General features: G+C 41.6%; 1 protein-coding gene across 1 annotated transcript; it reads left to right on the top strand.

The window, feature by feature from the left end:
* The first annotated feature begins 4,660 nt into the window (after nt 1-4,660).
* LOC147462597 (beta-glucosidase 43-like) lies at nt 4,661-15,698 on the top strand. The gene is made up of 13 exons (XM_086484441.1): nt 4,661-5,007; nt 5,087-5,153; nt 5,298-5,356; nt 12,835-12,910; nt 12,999-13,070; nt 13,163-13,250; nt 13,536-13,812; nt 13,931-14,046; nt 14,137-14,357; nt 14,469-14,497; nt 14,591-14,687; nt 14,775-14,886; nt 15,229-15,698. Exons 1-13 carry the CDS (start codon nt 4,768-4,770, stop codon nt 15,413-15,415), a joined length of 1,641 nt encoding a protein of 546 aa, XP_086340567.1. The 5' UTR covers nt 4,661-4,767; the 3' UTR covers nt 15,416-15,698.
* Nucleotides 15,699-20,770: the final 5,072 nt, after the last annotated feature.

Below are 20,770 nucleotides of genomic sequence, written 5' to 3'. Positions count from 1 at the left end.
GGGAGAGCCCGAACTCGTGGACGTGGAGGTGGACAATTTGTACATCCTCAAAGAGATGGATATTGTAACACATGTGGCATTTATGGTCACTTTGAAAGAGAATGTTACAAAAGGCTAAATCAAAATCGTGATCGTGGTTGAAGAGGCCGAGGTTATGGCAGACATGGAGGAAACTTTGCTGGATACAATCCTCATGATCAAAATATATATGACAATAGATCGAGTGGACATTTATTTCCCATGGAGCATGTTGTTGGAAGCATGGTGGAGCCACATCATACAGATGATTGGTATTTAGATAGTGGTGCCACAAATCATATGACATATCATGGTGAATGGTTTGACAGAAAAGAGAAATTAGAAGAGGATGAGTTTGTCGCTACAGGTGATGATACTATGCATCGGATTACACATGTTGGTTCAGTTCCATTGCTAGAAAAAGACGGGACATACAACACATTGGGAGATGTTCTATATGTGCTTTCAATCACAAAGAATTTAGCATCAGTTGGACAAATGACAGATCAAGGGTTGCGAGTCCGTTTTAATCGTTATGGTTGCTTCATAGAGGAGTTTAACAAAGGCAGACCAGGCAAGATATTGGCACGTGGAAGAAAGAAAGGTCGCTTGTTCTCATTGGAAGCTGGAGATCCATGTTTACACAGTGGTATGTATGCAAACAAATCAGCCACTCAAGATAATTGGGCAGAGTTATGGCATAAGAGGATTAGTCATGTCAATTTTAGAAGACTAAAGCATATGCAATCAAATCAAATTGTACGTGGATTACCAAATTTTGGTAGATTGAATTTTGATCATGTTTGTGAAGCTTGTCAATTTGGAAAGCAATCTCGTTTACCATTTCCAAAAAGGGGAAGAATTAGCCAAAGTCCTTTGGAAATTGTTCATTCAGATATTTGGGGACCTTGTGATCATGCTACACCAAATGGTTGTCGATATTTTATCACATTTACGAATGATTACAGCAGAATGACATGGGTTTACTTTCTAAAGGCAAAGTCAGAGGCATTTGAGGTATTCTTGGAGTTCAAAGCTATGGTTGAGAATGAGAATGGTTGTCAAATTAAATGCCTACGTACAGATGGAGGGGGAGAGTACATGTCACACAATTTTGATGATTACTTACGTGAACAAGGCATAAGAAGACAGATTACTTGCAGATACACACCACAACAAAATGGAGTTGCTGAGAGAAAGAATAGAGTCATAACAAAGATTGTAAGAGCCATGATGAATGAGATGAATATGCCATTAACATATTGGGCTGAAGCAGTTCATACAGCAGTACACATTATGAATCAAACACCAACAGCTGCCATTCATGAAATTTCACCTTATGAGAGACTTTATGGGATCAAGCCAACATTTTCCTACATGAAAGTTTTTGGATGTGTTTGCTATGTTCATGTGCCAATTGAAGCAAGAACGAAGATGGAGCCAAAGGGAGTGAAGTGTATATTCTTGGGCTACCCAGTTGAAAAGAAAGGTTACAAGTGCTATGATCCTACGACAAGAGAAGATGAGTATGAAGAGCAAGAGAATGTGTGTCATGTTGTTGATAAGCCAGGACCATCAACAAGAACTATTTCAGGACCACATATGGTAGAGGAGAGTACAGGAAGTGTCAACCCATGGAGCGGTCGTTTGCGAGATAAGAAGCAAAACGAGAAAGGCAAGAAGAAAGTGGTTGAAGAGAGTTCTGGAGATGAAAGCCTCGATGAAGAGCATGGTTTACCACACTTGAGGACACCTGGCAGTAAGCATATTGAGAAATATGTACCCCCATATGCAAGAGTTGAAGAGAAGGGTGCACCACAGTTGAGAAGATTAGAGAGGGTGCGTTATCCAGTTGATAGATTGACATACAACGATTACATGCGTACACATTATGCATACATGGTTTCACGTGTGCAACATAAAGAGCCTACATGTTTTCAAGAGGCAATTGGAAAATCAGAATGGGAGTCAGCTATGGATGATGAGATGGATGCTCTTGTGAAGAATGACACTTGGGATTTGGTTCGCTTGCGAAGTGGAAAGAAAGCAATTGGTTCAAAATGGGTACACAAAGTCAAGTGCAAGTTAGATGGTAGTGTGGAAAGATACAAAGCGAGGCTTGTTGCTAAAGGTTATGCACAAACAAAAGGTCTTGATTATGATGAGACATTTAGTCCAGTTGCAAAGATAACAAAAGTCAGATTGATGATAACAATGGCAAGTATGTTTGGTTGGAAGTTACGGCAAATAAATGTGGATAATGCATTCTTGAATGGTGACTTGGAAGAAGAGTTTATATGATACAGCTAGAGGGTTATCAACATCCAAAGTATGTTTTGAAGCAAGCATCTAGAGCTTGGTGTGAAAAGATAACCAGATTCTTGAAGAAGATTGGATTTAAACAGTCTACTGCTGATCACTCATTGTTTTTGAAGCATGTTGATGGAGAGATCGTCGTTATTGTTATCTATGTCGATGACTTAATTCTCACTGGAAGTCATGATGAGCAAATTTTGCATGTTAAGAAGAGTTTGTTGATAGAATTCAACATGAAGGACCTTGGTGAGTTGAAATATTTCTTGGGAATTGAAATTGTCAATACATTATCAAGAATTTGGATGATACAAAGACAATACGCGTTGGATATGCTTGAGAAGTATGGAATGACAGCGTGCAAACCGGTTGATACACCTCTTGATCAAAATGTGAAGTTGTTTGATGATGGACATTACATTGAGGATGTCACTATGTACCGCAAGATGGTTGGAAGCCTTGTTTACTTGACAATAACAAGGCCAGATTTGAGTTATGCAGTGGGCGTTGTGAGTCAATTCATGCAAAAGCCATGTTAAAGTCATCTTGATGCAGTGAAACGGATTATGAGATATGTGAAAGCCACTGTCAGTTATAGAATGTTTTATGAAAAGAATGGGAAGCTTTGTCTTTATGGTTACACAGATGCAGATTGGGCAGGAGATTTTATGGATAGAAGATCTACAAGTGGTTATGCATTTTCCATTGGCAATGGTATGATGAGTTGGAGTAGCATGAAGCAATCAACTGTAGCATTAGCAAGTACAGAAGCTGAATATCGTGAAGCAGCTTTGGCAACATGTGAAGAGTCATGGTTGAAAGTACTTATGGTAGACTTTGGTTTTGACTATCTTGACAGTGTCATTATATATTGTGACAATATTAGCAGCATCATGTTGGCAAAGAATCCAGTCTACCATGCTCGCACTAAACACATTGAGGTACATTATCACTTCATTAGAGAAAAAGTTTTGGCAAATGAGATTGATTTGGTGTATGTGAAGACAAATGATCAAGTTGCGGATATATTCACAAAAGCTCTTGGAAATGAGAAGTTTTGCTACTTTCGTGAAGCATTGGGAATCCATCATATGTAAGCTCACTCTGAGATTGAGAGGGAGTGTTAAAGAATATGATGTTAAAGAATATGTCCATTGTGCTATGGGCGTTTGGACACTGACTATACTATGTTGTAAATATACTTTGGATAATAGTTAAAAAGAGAAGAAGAGAAGAGCAGCTCGTTGAATGACTGCTTGCAGAATAACGATTGTGTGTGTGTGTGTGTTTCGATGTGTGTTGGTGTGTGTGTGTGTAGTCTTCTTTTCTACCTTCTCCATCACGTAAACACTCTACATATATTGGTGTTTATGTGAGGCATTAAAAATGTATAAAGAAGATCCTCTCCCTCTCTCTAACTGATGAAAGTAAAGGTAAACTTGAAATTCTTTTTATTTTTAGGTCAAAATTTGAAGCTTTTGCCGGTAATAACACTAAAACTTGTGTAAATTTCTCAATTTTTTTAAAAACAAGCTCAAAATATAACTGAGATTTTACAATTTTAGCCGATTAAAATACATTGGACCCCGATTTTTTTCCAATACTACCTCCCCCCTCTCTCTCTCACACACACATGCACACACACCATTGTTCGATTTTAAAAATAAAAATAGAGTAAAATTACAAAAAATATCGATTATTTTGTAAAATTTCTTCTTTGAATCTACCCAAAGGAAATTTTGTATGTTTTTTAAAATGATTTTTCTCGAACTTTGATATCTCTCTCTCACACACACACACTCTCGCACGCACACAATTTATTACAACTAAATATATTGCCTTTTTGAGGCCACCTTAAAAACTTTACCTTGTTAAGTTTCAATCCCTACGAACATGTGGATGGCCATCAAATTCTAACACGAGGATAAGAGCAGTGTTCAGGAAAAATGTGTCTCAGCTTAATGTCGTGCCGTTTTCAATTTCCAAAATGCCAGTTGAACGCAAGGGGAAAAGGAGAAATTCCGCCCCAAAATAAAGAAAAATAGTGTAAAAACCTGAAAACATAACCTAATTTTTAAAATTTTCCTCTTGGCAAATTCAAGGAAAGGAATTTTGTATGTTTGGGAAAATGATTTTCCCGGAACACTGGATAAGAGCCATGCCCGGACTCAAGAATATGCGCAAAAAAGCCGTTGACTGCAAGACATTCTAAAATGTTCACTTGACACAAACATCACGCAGTGTGCCCTGAAGCGTATCACGCTACTCTCGGGCCTCGCCGGCACACACACGAGGACGCATTGATTACCCCTGTGACTCATAAAAGGTTCGACGATGGTGGCAGCGGTATTTTCCCCCGAGCCCCTCCTTTCGTTTTCTGTCTCTCACACGCGCGCACATACGCGCACACGTAAACAGAGGCTCATTCTGTGAGAAATGTATCGGGAAATGGCGAGCTCCATGCGCAATGTCATCCTCTCTCTCTCACTGCTTGTCATCGCTGCGCATCCGGCAGCTCTCCTTTGCAATGCCGCCCGTTACCATCGCTCGACGGCATTGGCGGCGTCGGGCTTGACTTCGAGAAGCGGGGATGCTCTCTTCCCGAACGGCACGGGAGTGACACGTGCGGACTTCCCGGAGGGCTTTCTGTTCGGAGCCATTACATCGGCGATGAAGGTACGTGTCTGAGAGAGAGAGAGAGAGAGAGAGAGAGAGAGAGAGAGAGAGAGACGAGTGCGTTGTGTTGATGCGGCAGCATGAAGGCGCCGAGTATGTGGACCTCAAAACAGACAACATTTGGGATGTTTATGCACGCAGAGATGGTGAGCTTCTTTCTACACCTATATACACACACACACACACACACACACACACACACACACACACACACACACACACACACATGCAGCTGTCTCTTTCTTTCGTTCGATAAGCAAGTCCTCATCGGTAAGTCTCTGTTTGAGCAGGTGCCTCCAAAGATGGCGTTCTTCCTGGCGAGTGCGGCAAGAATTACGATCTCTTCAAGGTTCGCTTCTTGTCTCTCTCCTCTGAGTTACTATCTCTTAATGTCATTTCTAGGCTAGTGGGCATAGTGTAGCGCCCTCCCATGTGTGTGCACAGAGATTAGAGGGTTGCAAAAATTAGCAACATCACAAGATCTGATCCGCGGGTGAAGCTAGGCTTTGAATGTGTAAAGTGGGAAGGAGAGGAGAGAATGTGGCCAGGAGAAGTAGCGTTCCACCAAGCACTGCCTCAACTAGCGGGTGAAGCTTCAAAGAACAAAACTTTTCCAAAAAACTTGGGTGTCCTAAATGGTAGGAGAATAAGAAGGATTTCCCTCAATAAAATGGCTTCAAAAGGCTAGCTCAGTAGTGGATATGGAGACACACAAACAGTAGTTTTACAAACAAATCTTTACCCAATGGCCATTTCCTATTCATCCTTCTCCTTCTCTGAAAAGTGAAAAGGGCCTGTGAAGAGCACTGACGCCTTCAAAAACTGCACCAAAGAGGTCTGCGAGCCTCATCACCTGCAATTCACACCATGGGACAACTTTTTCACTGCATCTTGACAATTTCTTGCTCGAACCAATCAGCATATAGCCACTGATCAACCTATCGGATGCTTGCGTTTCGTGTTGAAAAGCCCGTCAAAGCGCTGGTGTTTCGAGGGGGGGAGCCGTTGGAGTTTTTGGTGGATTTCTTGTCCTTCTTGCTCATCCACGCAATTTGAACCAAGCCTAATACTGCTGTGATCACGCGAGGCATAGGTGTGCAATGGTCACTCGAGGCTTAGTTATCAGTTATTTGAACAAATAACTAGGTCACATATAATAAGGAGCATTAAATGAATAACTATGCCCACCCTTTGTAACTATCCAGACCTTGACATAGTTGTGAAGATTAAGGCTCAGTTGGGAGGATGAATGAATAGCTAAGCCTCGCGTGACCATGCAAGAGGCTTAGTTTTCCATTTAATGCTCAGTGTGGGCAAAGTTGGCTTAGTAACTGATAACTAAGCCTCGTGTGACCATAGCCTTATCAGTAAGATCTTATGAATGCAACTATGCTATAATAGGCATAGTTACAAAAGACCTTGCATAGTTGCATATAAGACAAATAATCCCAAAATCGGCATGGTTACAAAAGGCCTTGCATAGTTACATGTAAGACAGATAACTGGCGTGGTTGTGTTGGTGAATGTAGATAGTGCAAGTAATCTTTGATAATTGTGCTCACGCGTGATTATGACCATGGCTCAGTTATCACTCATTCAATGAGTAGGAGGCTTAGTAGCCTCCGTTACCCAAATGCATAACTAAGTCCTTGCATGACCATAGCCTTAGGCACTCACATGGACGGTAGATAGGTCCCAAAGCAGCCTGATTAAGTGCTCGCGATCACATAGAGATGGACGATATCTACTTGTAGTAAATTAGAAGTGGGGTCCAACTAATGAGTGTACAACAGGTGGAACACAACATGCTTGGAGGGTGAGTAGCTCGAGCCCTATCAATGCTATTCGCTCCGGCCTTTGTTCCCGTTCTCGTTCCGTTGTCCCCTCCTTCCCCTCGTCCTTAAAAAAAAAAAAGTTGAAACAGCATTGCCAAAACATTTATAAAAAAAAAGGTAATAACATTTTCAAATTTCAAAAAATTATTGTTCTGCCGGCTTCGGGGTATGTTCCACTTGTTGTTCTTGTTTTACCTAGGGATGAAACTTTGAGCGCTTCATTCTTGTCTCCATTCCGAGGGATCTCCACGCTTGAAAAGTTCTGGGATCGAGAGGGCCTTGTTTTGCCCGTTCCTTATTACGCTACCGGATGAATGATGCTTCAAGGTAAGTGATAAATGGGACAAGTTGGTTCAACAAGGCTTCTTACAGATGAATGACTCATCCCGATGACAAATCTGTTTGTTGCTTTATGTTCACATGAGCGCCATGACATGGTGGGGATTGAGGTATCTCTTGTGAAATTGGTAGAGTTACACAATGCAAAATTGGTAGAGTTACATAGCTTGTGAGCCTGCGGATGTTAGGTCGACGTTGCTCTCTGCGTGAAACATTGCTTACATTCACTGACACTAAGGAATGTATAGTTTCCAATTTCTTTCTAGATACTTGGTAGTTTAACTTATGGTGCCTTCCAACTTGTGTCTTAAGAAGATACCTTCAAGCTATGGTTTCAGAGTAAGCGCTTTGCCCATTACCCTTGCATATGTACTCATGTGGGATGGTAATGTTAGCATGGCTATCAGGTGCAGTGGAGTTGAAATGGGGAAGGTCTAGACCTTTTAACTTTTGCAAATCTTTACTTCTTTCCTTGCTTGAATGTGTGCTATTTAGCTCGAACGATGGTTCCTTTTATCTCCTTGTAGAGAGAGAGAGAGAGAGAGAGAGAGAGAGAGAGAGAGAGAGAGAGAGAGAGAGAGAGAGAGAGAGAGAATCCATGGGGTTCCAACTAACCCTCTCTAGGACCCTCCATGCCATTGCCAATGTGGTATTTGCTTTTGATTGCATAAATGGATTGTACATACATGTAATACCTCAGTTTAGATTGTAGAATCTACAGACTCAATGGGAAATGTGGCCGCTGTTGGGGGATTTGTATTCGAAAGGTGAGACGGGAAGGCACAAGGCCCCTGGCGGTGAGAGGTGCGAGGAAAAGAGTTGCAATAGACACAATCAATGGGGACAGATCTATAAACAGACAGTTTGATTCAGATTTTGAAGCGTGATAACTCAAATCAAATACTCAACAGTATCCCTATTTAATCAAATGTTAACGGAGGAGTTTATGCTCCTTACAAGGTTTAACCTGCCTTAATCTAGGTGCTAATTAAGGAAATTAAGCTTCAGTAATGATGATAATGTCTGGTCCATGAAACAATACCAAATAAGCTCTTTTGCCTTAATTGTTCTGCCAAAAATTGCCTTGATCTACTTTGTTTTCTTTCTGTTGCTTCAAGGTTGAGAGAGTTGAATTTCTTCCCGCTATGGCTATGGGAGCTTGGGTTTAGAGTTTAGGATTATGATGGCTTGGAGATTCGATGATAGTTGGCTTAAACGGATTATGGAAGCTTGTTAAGCGGATTAGGGAAGCTTGGGCTTATGATGGCTAACGAGTGCCGAGGATTATTGGGTTAGAGAGCTTAGGCTTATCATGGTTAAATGAGCCCCGAGTAGATTTGGCTTAGAGAGCTTATGGAAGCATATGATTGCTAAGTATGGTTTGGATTCTCCTGCTAAGGAATGCCTAGAAGAAGAACACAAGAGCCGCTCCTTTTTTTTAATTATAATAGCTCCCTTTGGGCTGCATGGGCTTACCTCCTATTTTCGGCCATTTCATTAGCGATATCGATAATGGGAATGGCTACCTGATGACGTGGTAGGCAAAATGTCGAGGTGCACGGAATTTGCCTGGACCAGCACCAAAATGACGTGCGTTGGTGCTCTGAGCACATCTCGTTTCACCACTGACATCTTTCTCGCCCTCTCTTGCCTCGCGCGAGCGAAACAGTCCTGTTGCACGCTGTTGGCCCTTGCTCACGATGCCATGCTCCCTTTTCTTTTCATTCTTTTGTTTCACACCACCTTAATAAAAATAGTGTTGCCTCTTTTTAATCGAACGGGCTGCCATCCTTAGGGTGAGTTTTGGGCGGCCTTTTAATGGCTTCACAAATTGGGCATACATGCTGGCCATACAATGGTTTACTTGGGCACCGCTTTTGGCGTACATATCGGGCAAGCTTTGCCTAGCACAACTTCTTTCTCCAGCCGCCCTCGACCATCGTGAGTATTGTTGCCCATTTCAGTATTGCAAACATCGCCACAGGCCATTAAGATGCAAGTGTAGGTGATTCTATTTACTGGAAGGCATTCCCTTCGCACTCAGTTGTTTGTTTCTTGTATCAATTTCTCAGATGATGCCAAAATTATCCGGCTTAGTACTGCGCCGGCAACTGACCCCGGCCTCAAGCCTTATTATATTATCAAGCCGAACTCTGCCTGACAAGCCGTAAATTCCTTTAGACTTCAAACTTGCATAAAATGCATAGAAACCCTGTCGAGGCTGTAAAATTCTTAGGTGGCACACCGACCAAGTGGACCGGACGGGTACGGAACCGGTCTCTTGTGAATCTTTAACGGCCAAGACCGACGCACTCCACAAAGCGAGCACTTCAGGCTCGTGCATTCACTTCATTTTTATCCCTCAGCTGTAGTTGTCCAATCCGGTACGGGTCTGCAATCAATTCCAACTTCAAGCTATCATAACTTCTTATCTGTAGCTCCGATTGATGAGCCGTAAAGACTGGCCTGTAGACCATTTCAAGTACTTCAACTTTGATCAATAAAATCCTTGCTATGATCACTTCAAGCATACTCTCTGTTTAGCATTACCAAGACATCTTTTGGCCCTTAGAACTGCATTTGGCACACTTTTAACTTAAAATTGGCTTGTTAGTAAGCCCTTATTACTACTGAATAATCATGTAGGATTCAAATAAGCTTTGCTCATTCGTGTCATGGAAGCGGAGCAGCACGACACCGCAATAGCTCTTCAAATGGAAGCACCTCCGGGGCTGATTTGATGCGTTTTTGGCTCTATCGCGATAAGGGGTTGTTGATGGCTTCCAAAAACTTGTATGGAGCGGATATGAATGGTTTGATCATCTGAAGGAACTAAAAAAGTTACAAGTAATATGATTCAAGGCTGTAGTTGTAATTTAGGCCAAAAAACGATGCATGAAGGAGTTTCATGACAAACATGTGAAATCCAAAGACTTTGCACCAAGGGGATTATGTGCTTTTCTATACTTCTAAGCAAAAAACAAATAGGGACTATTAAGCTTATACATTGGATGGACAAAAAATGTCAAATTGGATAAGTGGATGAAGAGTGGAGAAATATCACTTGATGCTCACAAAAGAGATGCCCGAAGGAGCACATGCAACTAAAAATAGGAAGGAAATGCAAAAAACTCAAATTAAACAATCACAAGAAGAAGTGAAAGAACCAAGTAGCCAAGAGTTTATCAAGTTACCAGCATGGAGGAAGATAACAACAATGTGGACCCATACTTTTCTGTGGAGGTAGGAGTTGGAATGTTATCAACTAATGCGCTAATTGACTTCGATGCTCGAATGAATATAATTAGTTGGAATCTTTACCAATTCAAACTCTTGAGCCAAACAAAGTATCATGTCACATTTGCAACATTTGTGGGCGGATCTCGTGGTGGGTATTGAGGCAGCTAAGTAAGTATTGGTCCTGCCATCTTTGTCCAAGCTTACCTTTCCATCTGTCCTCTAGAGGAATCGACCATTTGCTTTTGGCTTTACAATCTCGAGTCAACAAATCGATGGTTTCCTTGAGAACTGTGCAGGCGCTCAGACCGCTAACTGGAGGGTTGATCCGCTATCCATAGCCATTTGTTGGTTTTGGTCGATGTTCGGAACGATGAGCAAGGGGAGGCCATGTTGAAATACATCTGGATACTGTACCTTCTTGCACTCCAAAAGGCTTGAAAAGTTTCACCAAGCCGCTCCAAAACAAAGCTCTCGGTTACTTTTGAACAACTTATGCATCAAGATTATCTCAAAAGAGCCCCTCACTTCAACTTGTGAGTCCGGCCATAGCTTCGCCAAAACACCCAAGTGGGCTAGTCTTTTTCTCTGTGCCACAACTTTCCAATACACTAGCACTAAGCATACCGTAGTGTCAAAGCTTCCACCATGTGGTGCATTTCAAAACGCAGAGGGAGATTGTTGACGTCGGTATAGTGTAGACCACCGGGAAGATACCTACTAGTAGCGTTTTAAAACGGTGTACGGGGGAAGGGCTGTCAGTGAGCAGATTGGACTAGCGTTTTAAAACACTTCAGGACGATGCTGTGGCTATTGGTGAAGTGATACTGCAGTAGCGTTTTGAAATGCTGTAGAGAGTAGGGGAGTAGAGAGATAATGCCTACTTCTCTGCGTTTTAGAACAGCATTGCCTCCAGCTTTTTCTCCTTCACAAATGCCGATTCTCTCCTCGAGTGTAATCTCCTTGATCAACGAACCAATGCTCTGATACCATGTCAAAGTCGACAGTGCGGAAGCGTAGAGACCAAGGGGAGAGCACGAGAGAGAGAGAGAGAGAGAGAGAGAGAGAGAGAGAGAGAGAGAGAGAGAGAGAGAGAGAGAGTCTCTTGAACCAACCAATCTTGGCAATGAATAATTTATACGAATATAATGGGGACTGAGGGTTGCTTACATATCGACGTGGGGCATCTACTAGGAAAAATATGTAAGATAGCACGTGCAAACAAAATAAGGGACTTGTAATTAGATACATCTACAGAAAAATGTACTTATGTAAAGAGTTTTTTAATTGAGAAAGTGAGAATTTTCACACATAAGGGCTAGTATTTTTACAAAATGCATACACAAGGGATACATGTAATACTTGAAAATATACAGGCAATGGATTATTTAAATACCTGTTGTTAGCACGTGCTATATACGATTTTTACATAGTGGACTCCTCGAGTATAGCAACCTCAGTAAATTGCCCTACCCAGACTTTGACAAATAAATAAAATAAATACTGAAAAGCCAAACTAAATTCAGATGTCAAAATTCTAACAAGAAGATGAATGGCCTTCTACATGATGTTAAGCACGGCTAGTTTTGAGAGAGAGGCTTCTTGTGGTGAATGTGGAAAATTGGAAATGTCCAAAAGTTGATGATGCATCTACTCGCAACCAATGGACTGCGGGCTGCCTTCTAGACCAACGATTCCCTTTTTGGTTACTGGGCAGCCTTTGCTGCCCCAACTTGAATGGTGTAAACCAAACTGCAAATCGGATGGATGCTCGTGGAGCGAATGGCTGGTTATGCGAACGTTGATGTCCATGAAGGCCGTTGGTTGCCCTTGGGGGTGCACTATGTAACCATGTTAATCTACAATGTGAGTTCGATAGGAGGGGTTTTAAAATGCAAAAAGTTCAGGTAATTTAACAGAGTTACATAAAAATAAGGAATTTTTATATTCAATTTTGAAAAAAATTCCTAATATAAAGGGTCATTTTACTCATTTAGATATGTTAAAAGAGGGGTTTTTAAAATACCCCATGAATGCATGTTATATAGGGGGTACTGAATGGTGAACCCCCCGAGTGGCTGCCCCTATACCGGAAGATTAGCGAGATGCAATGCGGAGACCATGTTTGCTTGTTACTTGAGAATCATTCTCACACCACAGCTGTGACTTTCCAACAGAAAAAAAAAGAAAAGTAATTTAGTTGCTGGTTGTAATTTTCAGGCTTCACAAGAGAAAAATGAGAATTAGTTCATTTGCTGACTGTAATTCGTATTTTAGTTCAATTCAATATTGGCAGCCATAGATGGCCTGTGGCCTTCCTCTTCTGTCATAATTTTTTAAGTCAAACCCGAGGATGGTTGTGATTTTTTCTTTTCCAAAATTTTCTCCTGATGCACTCTGTTGTATGGGTTAACAGACAGACCACAAGCTGACAACTGGGCTTGGGATGAACTCCTATCGCTTCTCAATAGCATGGTCGCGTATGCTACCCAGTAAGTGGCTGAGCCGGGTTTCAAATTTGCATGCGATGTATCTGTTGTTAAAAAAATGTTTTTGACATGTCTGTTGGTGCTGGTTCAGATGGAACAGGTGAAGTCAATGCACTTGCTATAGCTCATTACAATGACGTAATTGATGATGTTATTGAGCAAGGTGAGGAGAATTCCATACATATATCGTGTTGCCATTATGTTTTTCTGTAATCACTTGAATTGAATGTTGAAATTTCACTGGAATTGCGATAGGCTTGGTCCCCATGGTTAGCTTGTGGACTCAAGATCATCCTCAGGTGCTTGAAGATCAGTATGGCGGAGCGTTAGACTCTCAATTTATGTAAGCTGCTTGTTGTCAATTCTAATGCCTTTCAAATCAAGCACTAAGTAGGATGTGAAAATAATTAGGCAGGTAAGTATGCAGTCTTTTCAGACTAGCTGAATAGTATGTTTGCTTGGATCTGTCATGTTCTCACTAAAGCTCTTGCCGCATCTGCCTACTTTCTTTTAAGTACTGCTCTAGATTACCCTTGTCCATTCATTGTTTAGAAGAATCGTCTTCTGCTTTCTTTCGGTTTGTTTTTTTGGTGTCTTAACAAGAAGCTTTTCTCTGCATTGTGTGCAGAACCGATTTTGTGAACTATGCTGATGCATGTTTCAAGGCGTTCGGTGATCGAGTTAAGTACTGGGTAACCTTTGATGAAGCCAATGATTGGGCAGGGCTTGCATTCTCCACAAATCAGAATCCACCTGGAAGGTGCACTTCTGGGATTAGTGGGCAAGGGGAGATGAACTATGGCCAGTGTGACGCAGGAAATTCTGCAACGGAGCCATACATTGTGGGGCGGAATCTGTTACTTGCACATGCAGAGGCTGTGGACCTTTACAGGACCAAGTACCAGGTGGGCTTCCTCCAGCTTGAGGCAAATATGTGCGATTCTGTGTTCTTGGTACACGGGCAGCCACAGCGGGTTTATCCTTCTTGCTCACATTTGTTGTGGCAACTTATGATTTTTGCAGGCCTCTCAAAATGGTTCACTAGGATTGGCTTTATGGTTCAGATGGTTGGAGCCTTTGACAAACAGTTCAGCTGACTATGCGGCTGCGCAGAGGGCAAATGACTTTCTTATGGGATGGTATGCATATTGCGGCTGTCTTCGTTTTGCTGCTTGCTTTGTCAAGTTGAATTGTTTTTTGTTATGATGCCCTACTCATTGTATTGGCAGGTTTTTAGACCCTATTTTCTATGGTCACTACCCTGATTCGATGGTTGAGCGTGTGGGTTCCCGCCTTCCTAGCTTCACGGCTGAGGAGATGAGCAAGATTCAGGGATCTCTTGACTTTATAGGGCTTAACATACAAACAGCCTCCTATGTGTATGAGAGAGATTTCTACCTCACACAAGATGAGGAGTGCTACTACCTAGACTGGGGCGTCGATATTACAGGTATGTGGGCTCATCAGAAACAAGCTAGAGTAAATTAAGTTTGTGACAACTTGGCGACAAAATATTTGAAGATATGATGGTAATGTGGGTATTCGGTTGACTGCAACTTAGGTGAAAGAGATGGTGTGCCAATTGGAGTGGTAAGTTCTTGTGTGTGTGTGTGTGTGTTGGATACATTAGATGCTTGATGTGCTTATTTGCTAATGGTATCGGCCCCGCCTTGTATTAAACAGGGAGACACTGACTATGCCGTCCCATGGTGCATTAGGAAAGCTGTAGAGTACATTAAAAACCGCTATGATAACTTTCCCATGTACATTACACAAACAGGTGGTTTGTGTGTCATGCTCTCTTTCTTCCTATCATATACATGCGGGGTGTGATTTTTAGTGCTAAGCATTTGGCATTGAACTTCAGGTTGGGGAATTACCTACAACAAAACCGTGACCCTTGTGGAGGAGACATTGAATGACGATCAGAGGGTAGAGTTTTTTATGACCTATTATGATGAGCTCAGTCAAGCAATCAAGTAAGTTCCCTCTTGAACCACTGCATTGCAACATATACCATCACCATGGATTGTGCACACACGGTGCATGTTAGCGAATGCACGTCTTGAGTTCAACTCTGCTCGTCGGATAGATCTTTAAAATCTCTTGGGATAGTTTCCTACGAGGTTAAAATTCTCTCTCTCTCTCTCTCTCTCTCTCACACACACACACACACACACACACACACTTTTAGTAAATCCACACACACACACACACACACACACACACACACACAGGTGCCCACATGAATCCACACTGTTAATCTGCTCTTGACAGTATCTGATGGTACTCTTGACAATATTTTTGATGCTGAAATATAGGGAGGGTGCAAATGTGAAGGGTGTGTATGCCTGGTCTCTGTTGGATGGATTTGAGTTCAACTTGGGGACGTACGTAAGGGTGGGCATCTTCTTCGTGGACAGCGAGTACAACCGAATCCCGAGGAAATCGGCACTGTGGTTCAAAGAGATGCTTTCTCAAAATGCTACATTGGCTTTGGCGGCCTGAGAGAAGACAGGTCATGAAGAGTGTCTTTGTTGTGACTTAGCTCATCATCATCAATTACTCATCATCAGCAGCAATGACATCTACCCCTGCCGTCACTCACCTGCTGCTTTCAACATACCATTTGCCACAAGCTGAGGTCCCATTCTTGCATTGAGGAGGGATTATAGTGCCAAATCACATATTTTTGTTTAGGAAAGGAATTTGAGCTACATGAGTATTTGGTTATTTCAAATTTCACAAGCTCTCAGCTCAAGAAAAGATTTTAATTTTGGCTTTTTGGGCAGTCAGTGGGTGCAATTAGTTGAAACATTGGGCTGTGCTTTCTCCTAAATTTTTTTGGGCCATTAAGCCAATTCAAAACCTACAATACATACATTGATGGTTTGCATTTTTTTTTTTTTTTTTTGATGCACCAAAGGGCCCATAGGGGGGAGGTGCTTATAGCTTCCAAATATGAGCCATGAAACATGGTTGGGCAAGAGGCATGTGTAGGAATTACAATGGCCACCTAATTGATGCACCACATGTTGGGAAGGACGGAGAGAACTCGTAGCAACCAGCTAGGAAACCTTCTCCTCTGGCGCCTCAGGATGCACTTCAGCGTCAAAGGGCAAGAGCCCTAGCAACGTGAACACTAGGTGACTACAAGGTGTCCCTTCAGAGGTGGGACAATCGAGGATTTGAACCCTCAACCCGTAGGTTGAAAGGCTGAACCATTACCGATGGCCAAAGTTACTCTCACTAAATTGTGATCTTCTGCATATGGAAAGGAAGAATGCTGTTAACTGTTTTTGATTTCGCATAACAATTGGGAGAAATTTGACTTAATCTTAAAGGTTCAACAATTCTTTCACAATATATTGTGGGGGATGTAAATTCATGCATGTGTTAACTATATGGAAGCCAACTCACTCTAGATTTTTAGTAGTTTAATTATAATTTTCTAAAAACCCCTAAAAGTTTTGTAAACAAGGTCAAGAGACATGCTGGCATTGGATATCCATGTGAGGCTCTTGAATGGAGGGACCCTTTTACAAACTAAAATATAAACGAAAAATGTTTCAAACCAAGTTAATGAAATGGACCCATGTGAAGCTCTTTTACAAAACTCCCTTTCTTTTGTTGTTGTCTTGTAAATTTTTAGAGTTTCTCTTAATATGTTCACCTTTTTGGCAAAAGAAAATTTTATAAAAGAAAATAATGGTAGTGTCAGCTGCAGACCTAACCCTTTCTTCACTAAGGCTTCTTTTAGAAATCCAAAACACATGTAATCTTTCTTCACCAAGGCTTCTTTTGGAAAGCTAAAAAACATGTAATCTTCAATGGTCTAATTGTTTAGAAAAATTGTGGGAACATTTGTGTCACTACTGTACAACATGTCATTCTCCTTGGAAAATGAAGGGCTTGAGAAATCTGGCTCTTGCACTCATCGAAGTCCGCCTGCCGTTAGACAAAAGTTAGGGTTTTCCCAAAACACACACAAGTCCAAATTTTATATCAGTTTTTTTACCAAGTTGACCAAATTTAGAATATTTACTCTCAAAATCCAAAACGGATTGTTTTCTCCTCCCAGTCCTCTTAATCAATTGTGTAGGAAAAGGATGTTAGCCTACTTTTTCTGCACAAGAACTCTCTTCTTTGTAACTCCAAACTTGATTGGAGCAAATAGCTTGCTTCACACTTAGCAATCTAAAGCTGTTCAAAACCCGTAAGTATGCCAATACCAAAAAAGGGTTGCTAGAGAAAATATGTAATGGAGAGAATCTTGTTGGGCTTGCTCGTAGCTCAATAATGGTTGAGCCAAAGGCAAGCCCCGAGAGGCTCCATTATTAAGACTATCGTTCCCAACGGTGTAAGCCAATCCTCCTACACAAGCCAAAACACATGCAATAAACAATAAAAAATTATTTTTTTTCTACTTTCACATGGTTATGCACTCTTAAAAATTGAAACAAACATCTAGGCAAGTCTTGTGCACTCTCAAAAATTAGTTGCTGCATCATACGTTGGTGACATTGCAGTAGTGTTCTAATCCTTCTTTCATTACTCAAGCAAAAGCTAAGCTATCTTCTGCATTTACATTGATTAATCTAAGGCCATTAACATAATATTTAAAAATTCAAGTGAATTGGGATATGCAAAGGGTTGCAAGAACATGGGTCCTATCTAGGATAATGGCACGGAGGCTCCTATTTATATAGGGGGTTGGCTGGGAAGATTGCTTGCTAGTCCCATGTTCTCTCAGGGTTTTCATGGGATTGCACCGTGGCTTTCACTCTCACTCATCAATATAAATGACATATACACGGGTGCCTACAGACAAGCCACATTCGAGTTCAAAATGTTGTGCATGTGGGCTTAGTGGGTACCTACTATCGAGGGAAGGAGTCACACTTCTTTGTAGGCCCCAATCAGGCTCTCTACGGCACATTGCGATAACATATTTGATTCCAATCAAAACCCAGGTTTTTGCAACACATGGTAGCATACGGTTACAATTTCTTGAAAATAATTTCTTGCATACACGTGCATGTGAAGGTAGTTACCAACACCGTCAAGGTCGTGGGTCGGGGGGTTGCAGATCAGAGTCGTCCATCACCTCATCTTTACTGGCGGGAATTTGTGCTTGCAATCATTCGATGCTGGACAGCTCAGCACTGGGAATGTACACAGTCTGCGTGCCAATTGTTTGCCTGCAGCTCGGCACGCAGAATTGCAGTTGCATGGAATGCTGACACGTCAGCCTACGGAACTGGTCACCTGCCTGGGGTTGACCTCTTGAACCGGTGGCCCTCCTCCCCACGACCGTTGACGGCTGGGAATGGTCCCTTAGGGACCATTCCTTGCAATCCTGCTCCCACAGGACTCCCGGCTCCGCCGGTCGCCGGGATTCCAAGGAATGGTCCCTAAGGGACCATTCCCTACACCAGCTTTCACAAGTACCAATGTACATAGCAAAGTACATGTAATTTGATTTTAAAGCTCCACAAAAAATTTTCAAGAAGCTATAACAATTTCCACAAAGTCTAAGAAAAGTTGTCATTTCAAAGCATATCCCAGACATCTACACTTATTAAGCACAAATGTGAGGTATTTCTTTTCAATTTTGTAGCACACTACGACTTCATATATTCTAGATACATAATAGTTTCCGTGATTTGCTGACATGCCTCATCATTAGACAACCCCATCCATAACTGATGATAGAGGTGGAAAACCGTTCATAAGCTTGAAGGGATTAAAGTTAGTTGTAAATGCTTTGCATCATGACAAGAAAACTCCAAATGAGAGAGGTAATCTTTCCAATTGGATTGCTTCTCGCTAACATATGCCCTTAGCATATCCCCTAGCACTTGATTAACACTTGCAAGATACCCAATACGGATATTGAGTTGTGTTCTCAACCATTTCCACATTGTCAACAACTGGTTAACTTTAGAGATGGAATAGTGGACTGGGAATAAACTTACAAAGTTTAGGAAACCTATCTACAAGCACTCATACCGAGTCATGACATCGTATGGTGGTTTTTCTTTTCAATTTGTTAAGACACATTGCACTACGACTTCATATATTCTACATACATGTCACTTTGACTTTAAGCAAGGCTTCCCATCTCTAGACCACATAAATCATACGTATGATGTTTGCATGACAAACACAGACAAGAACCCTATCTATGATGAGGACTATGATTTAGCAAAACATAAGGACCAAAGCATTAGAAGCACGCACAAATTTGTTAGAGCACTAGATGGCTGAACATTTAATGAGAATGTTACACAACTAACAGATCTCATAGTCAATTTCGTGGGTCAAGAGGATGCATTAGAGGCACAATCTGTAGCCAAGGGCACTACATCAACTCCAATAGAAAACTTGCTCAAGGTGCTGGTACTTCCTTTGATGTTGATTTGCTACTGTCGTTAAACCCAAATGTGGTCGCATTGCTTAAGATCATGAATCCCCCAAACTTTTGTGGTGAGGACAAGGATCATAACAAAGATACGGTGGATGATTTATTGATTAAATGGAGAGATGTATATTGTTTACGTTGTACTCTTAAAGAACATGGATTTCAATTTCCTGGTTATGAACATAGATAGAGTGGATGTGGTTCTCACTAAGAGTGGTTGCATGGGTTGTGTCCTTCATTACACCGTAGCTATGAGCACAATAGTCTAATGTTTGAAGCCAATGGCTTGCGCATACTACTATTGGGAAACTGAACTTTTCTAGCTTGTTCTGATAATTAAATATAACTGTTTTTCTTTGTTACTTGTTGTGTCATTTTTTTTCTATTCTAGTTCAAGTTCTAAGTTAATGATATGAGACGAGTGTTTATCCATTGACCACGCTCTTGTGCCATTTATGGGCACAATGTGAAAGATCAAGATCAATATATATTTTTTACCTTTTTGCCCACTTAATGGTTTATGATGGGGCCCTATTATGACATTAATTTCTAAAATGAGTACCAAATGAGGCTTTACAAACATCTGATGCCAAGTTTGCAGTTAGCTGGTTGCATTTCATTGAGTTTATGTGGTACATTGTATTGGATGCATGCCAAATACAGGTTGATATGGTAGTTCACAAATATTTTCTAATAAAAATATGTACAAGGGGTGGGTTTATCATTCTGGTCGTGGGAATGTCTTCGGGCTCCAATCAAATTTAGAACGGGGCTAATACGATTGATTTTTGCCAATTTATGGCCTCAAGAGGGGTTTGATTGCATAGATTGAATAAATGATGTGGGTTCTTTGCTTGTTTGCACACCCAATTTGGTGTTTCTAGGAATCTTGGCCAGTTCAAGAGCGAATCAAGCTTTACGACGTTCCCATCGGGCTCAAATTGGTTGAGATATGCTCAAATTAGTCATGATTGAATGGGTTTTACGACTTCTGGCATCTTTACATGAGGGAAATTTGTTGGGGTATAGGCGCCTGTGCCTTGCCCGACCGCCCAGAGTCTGGACGCCCACTGACTTGTATACCTTATACATAGCATAAGTGTATAGGGGGCTGCTCACTGATTGAGTCTCCCCACCCATATCTGTGTGTCGTGTGTCTCCTTCTCTCTCTCACTCTCCGTCTGTGGTGCTCTCCGATCCCCTTCAATTGGTATCAGTGCTCCGAAATCGCGTCCGCGCGCGCACTTTCAAGAGTGCAAACAGGGTTTCGACTTCGGCATCGGCAAATTCAGCTTTCCGAGAGCGTTTCCGTTAGAGGTCCTGATGTTTTACCCCCCTTTCGAAGCCATTCGAGCCATCAGAAACCTCATTCGAGCTACGGTTGAGGAGCTGCATTTTTCAGCCCTCTTTTGGCAGTTTATGCTGTGTTTTTGGGTCGA

This window comes from Adiantum capillus-veneris, chromosome 2 (genome assembly GCF_014529385.1).
Source record: "Adiantum capillus-veneris isolate H3 chromosome 2, ASM1452938v2, whole genome shotgun sequence".
Taxonomy (NCBI): domain Eukaryota; kingdom Viridiplantae; phylum Streptophyta; class Polypodiopsida; order Polypodiales; family Pteridaceae; genus Adiantum; species Adiantum capillus-veneris.
This window is presented reverse-complemented; position numbering and strand designations above follow the sequence as displayed.

Bases quoted from the DNA above. Each gene is read 5' to 3' on its own strand.
- LOC147462597 (XM_086484441.1), top strand. From the start codon at position 4,768: ATGTATCGGGAAATGGCGAGCTCCATGCGCAATGTCATCCTCTCTCTC. The intron at 14,047-14,136 runs GTATGCATATTG...TTGTATTGGCAG, and splicing joins AATGACTTTCTTATGGGATG to GTTTTTAGACCCTATTTTCT. The intron at 14,688-14,774 runs GTGGTTTGTGTG...ATTGAACTTCAG, and splicing joins CATGTACATTACACAAACAG to GTTGGGGAATTACCTACAAC.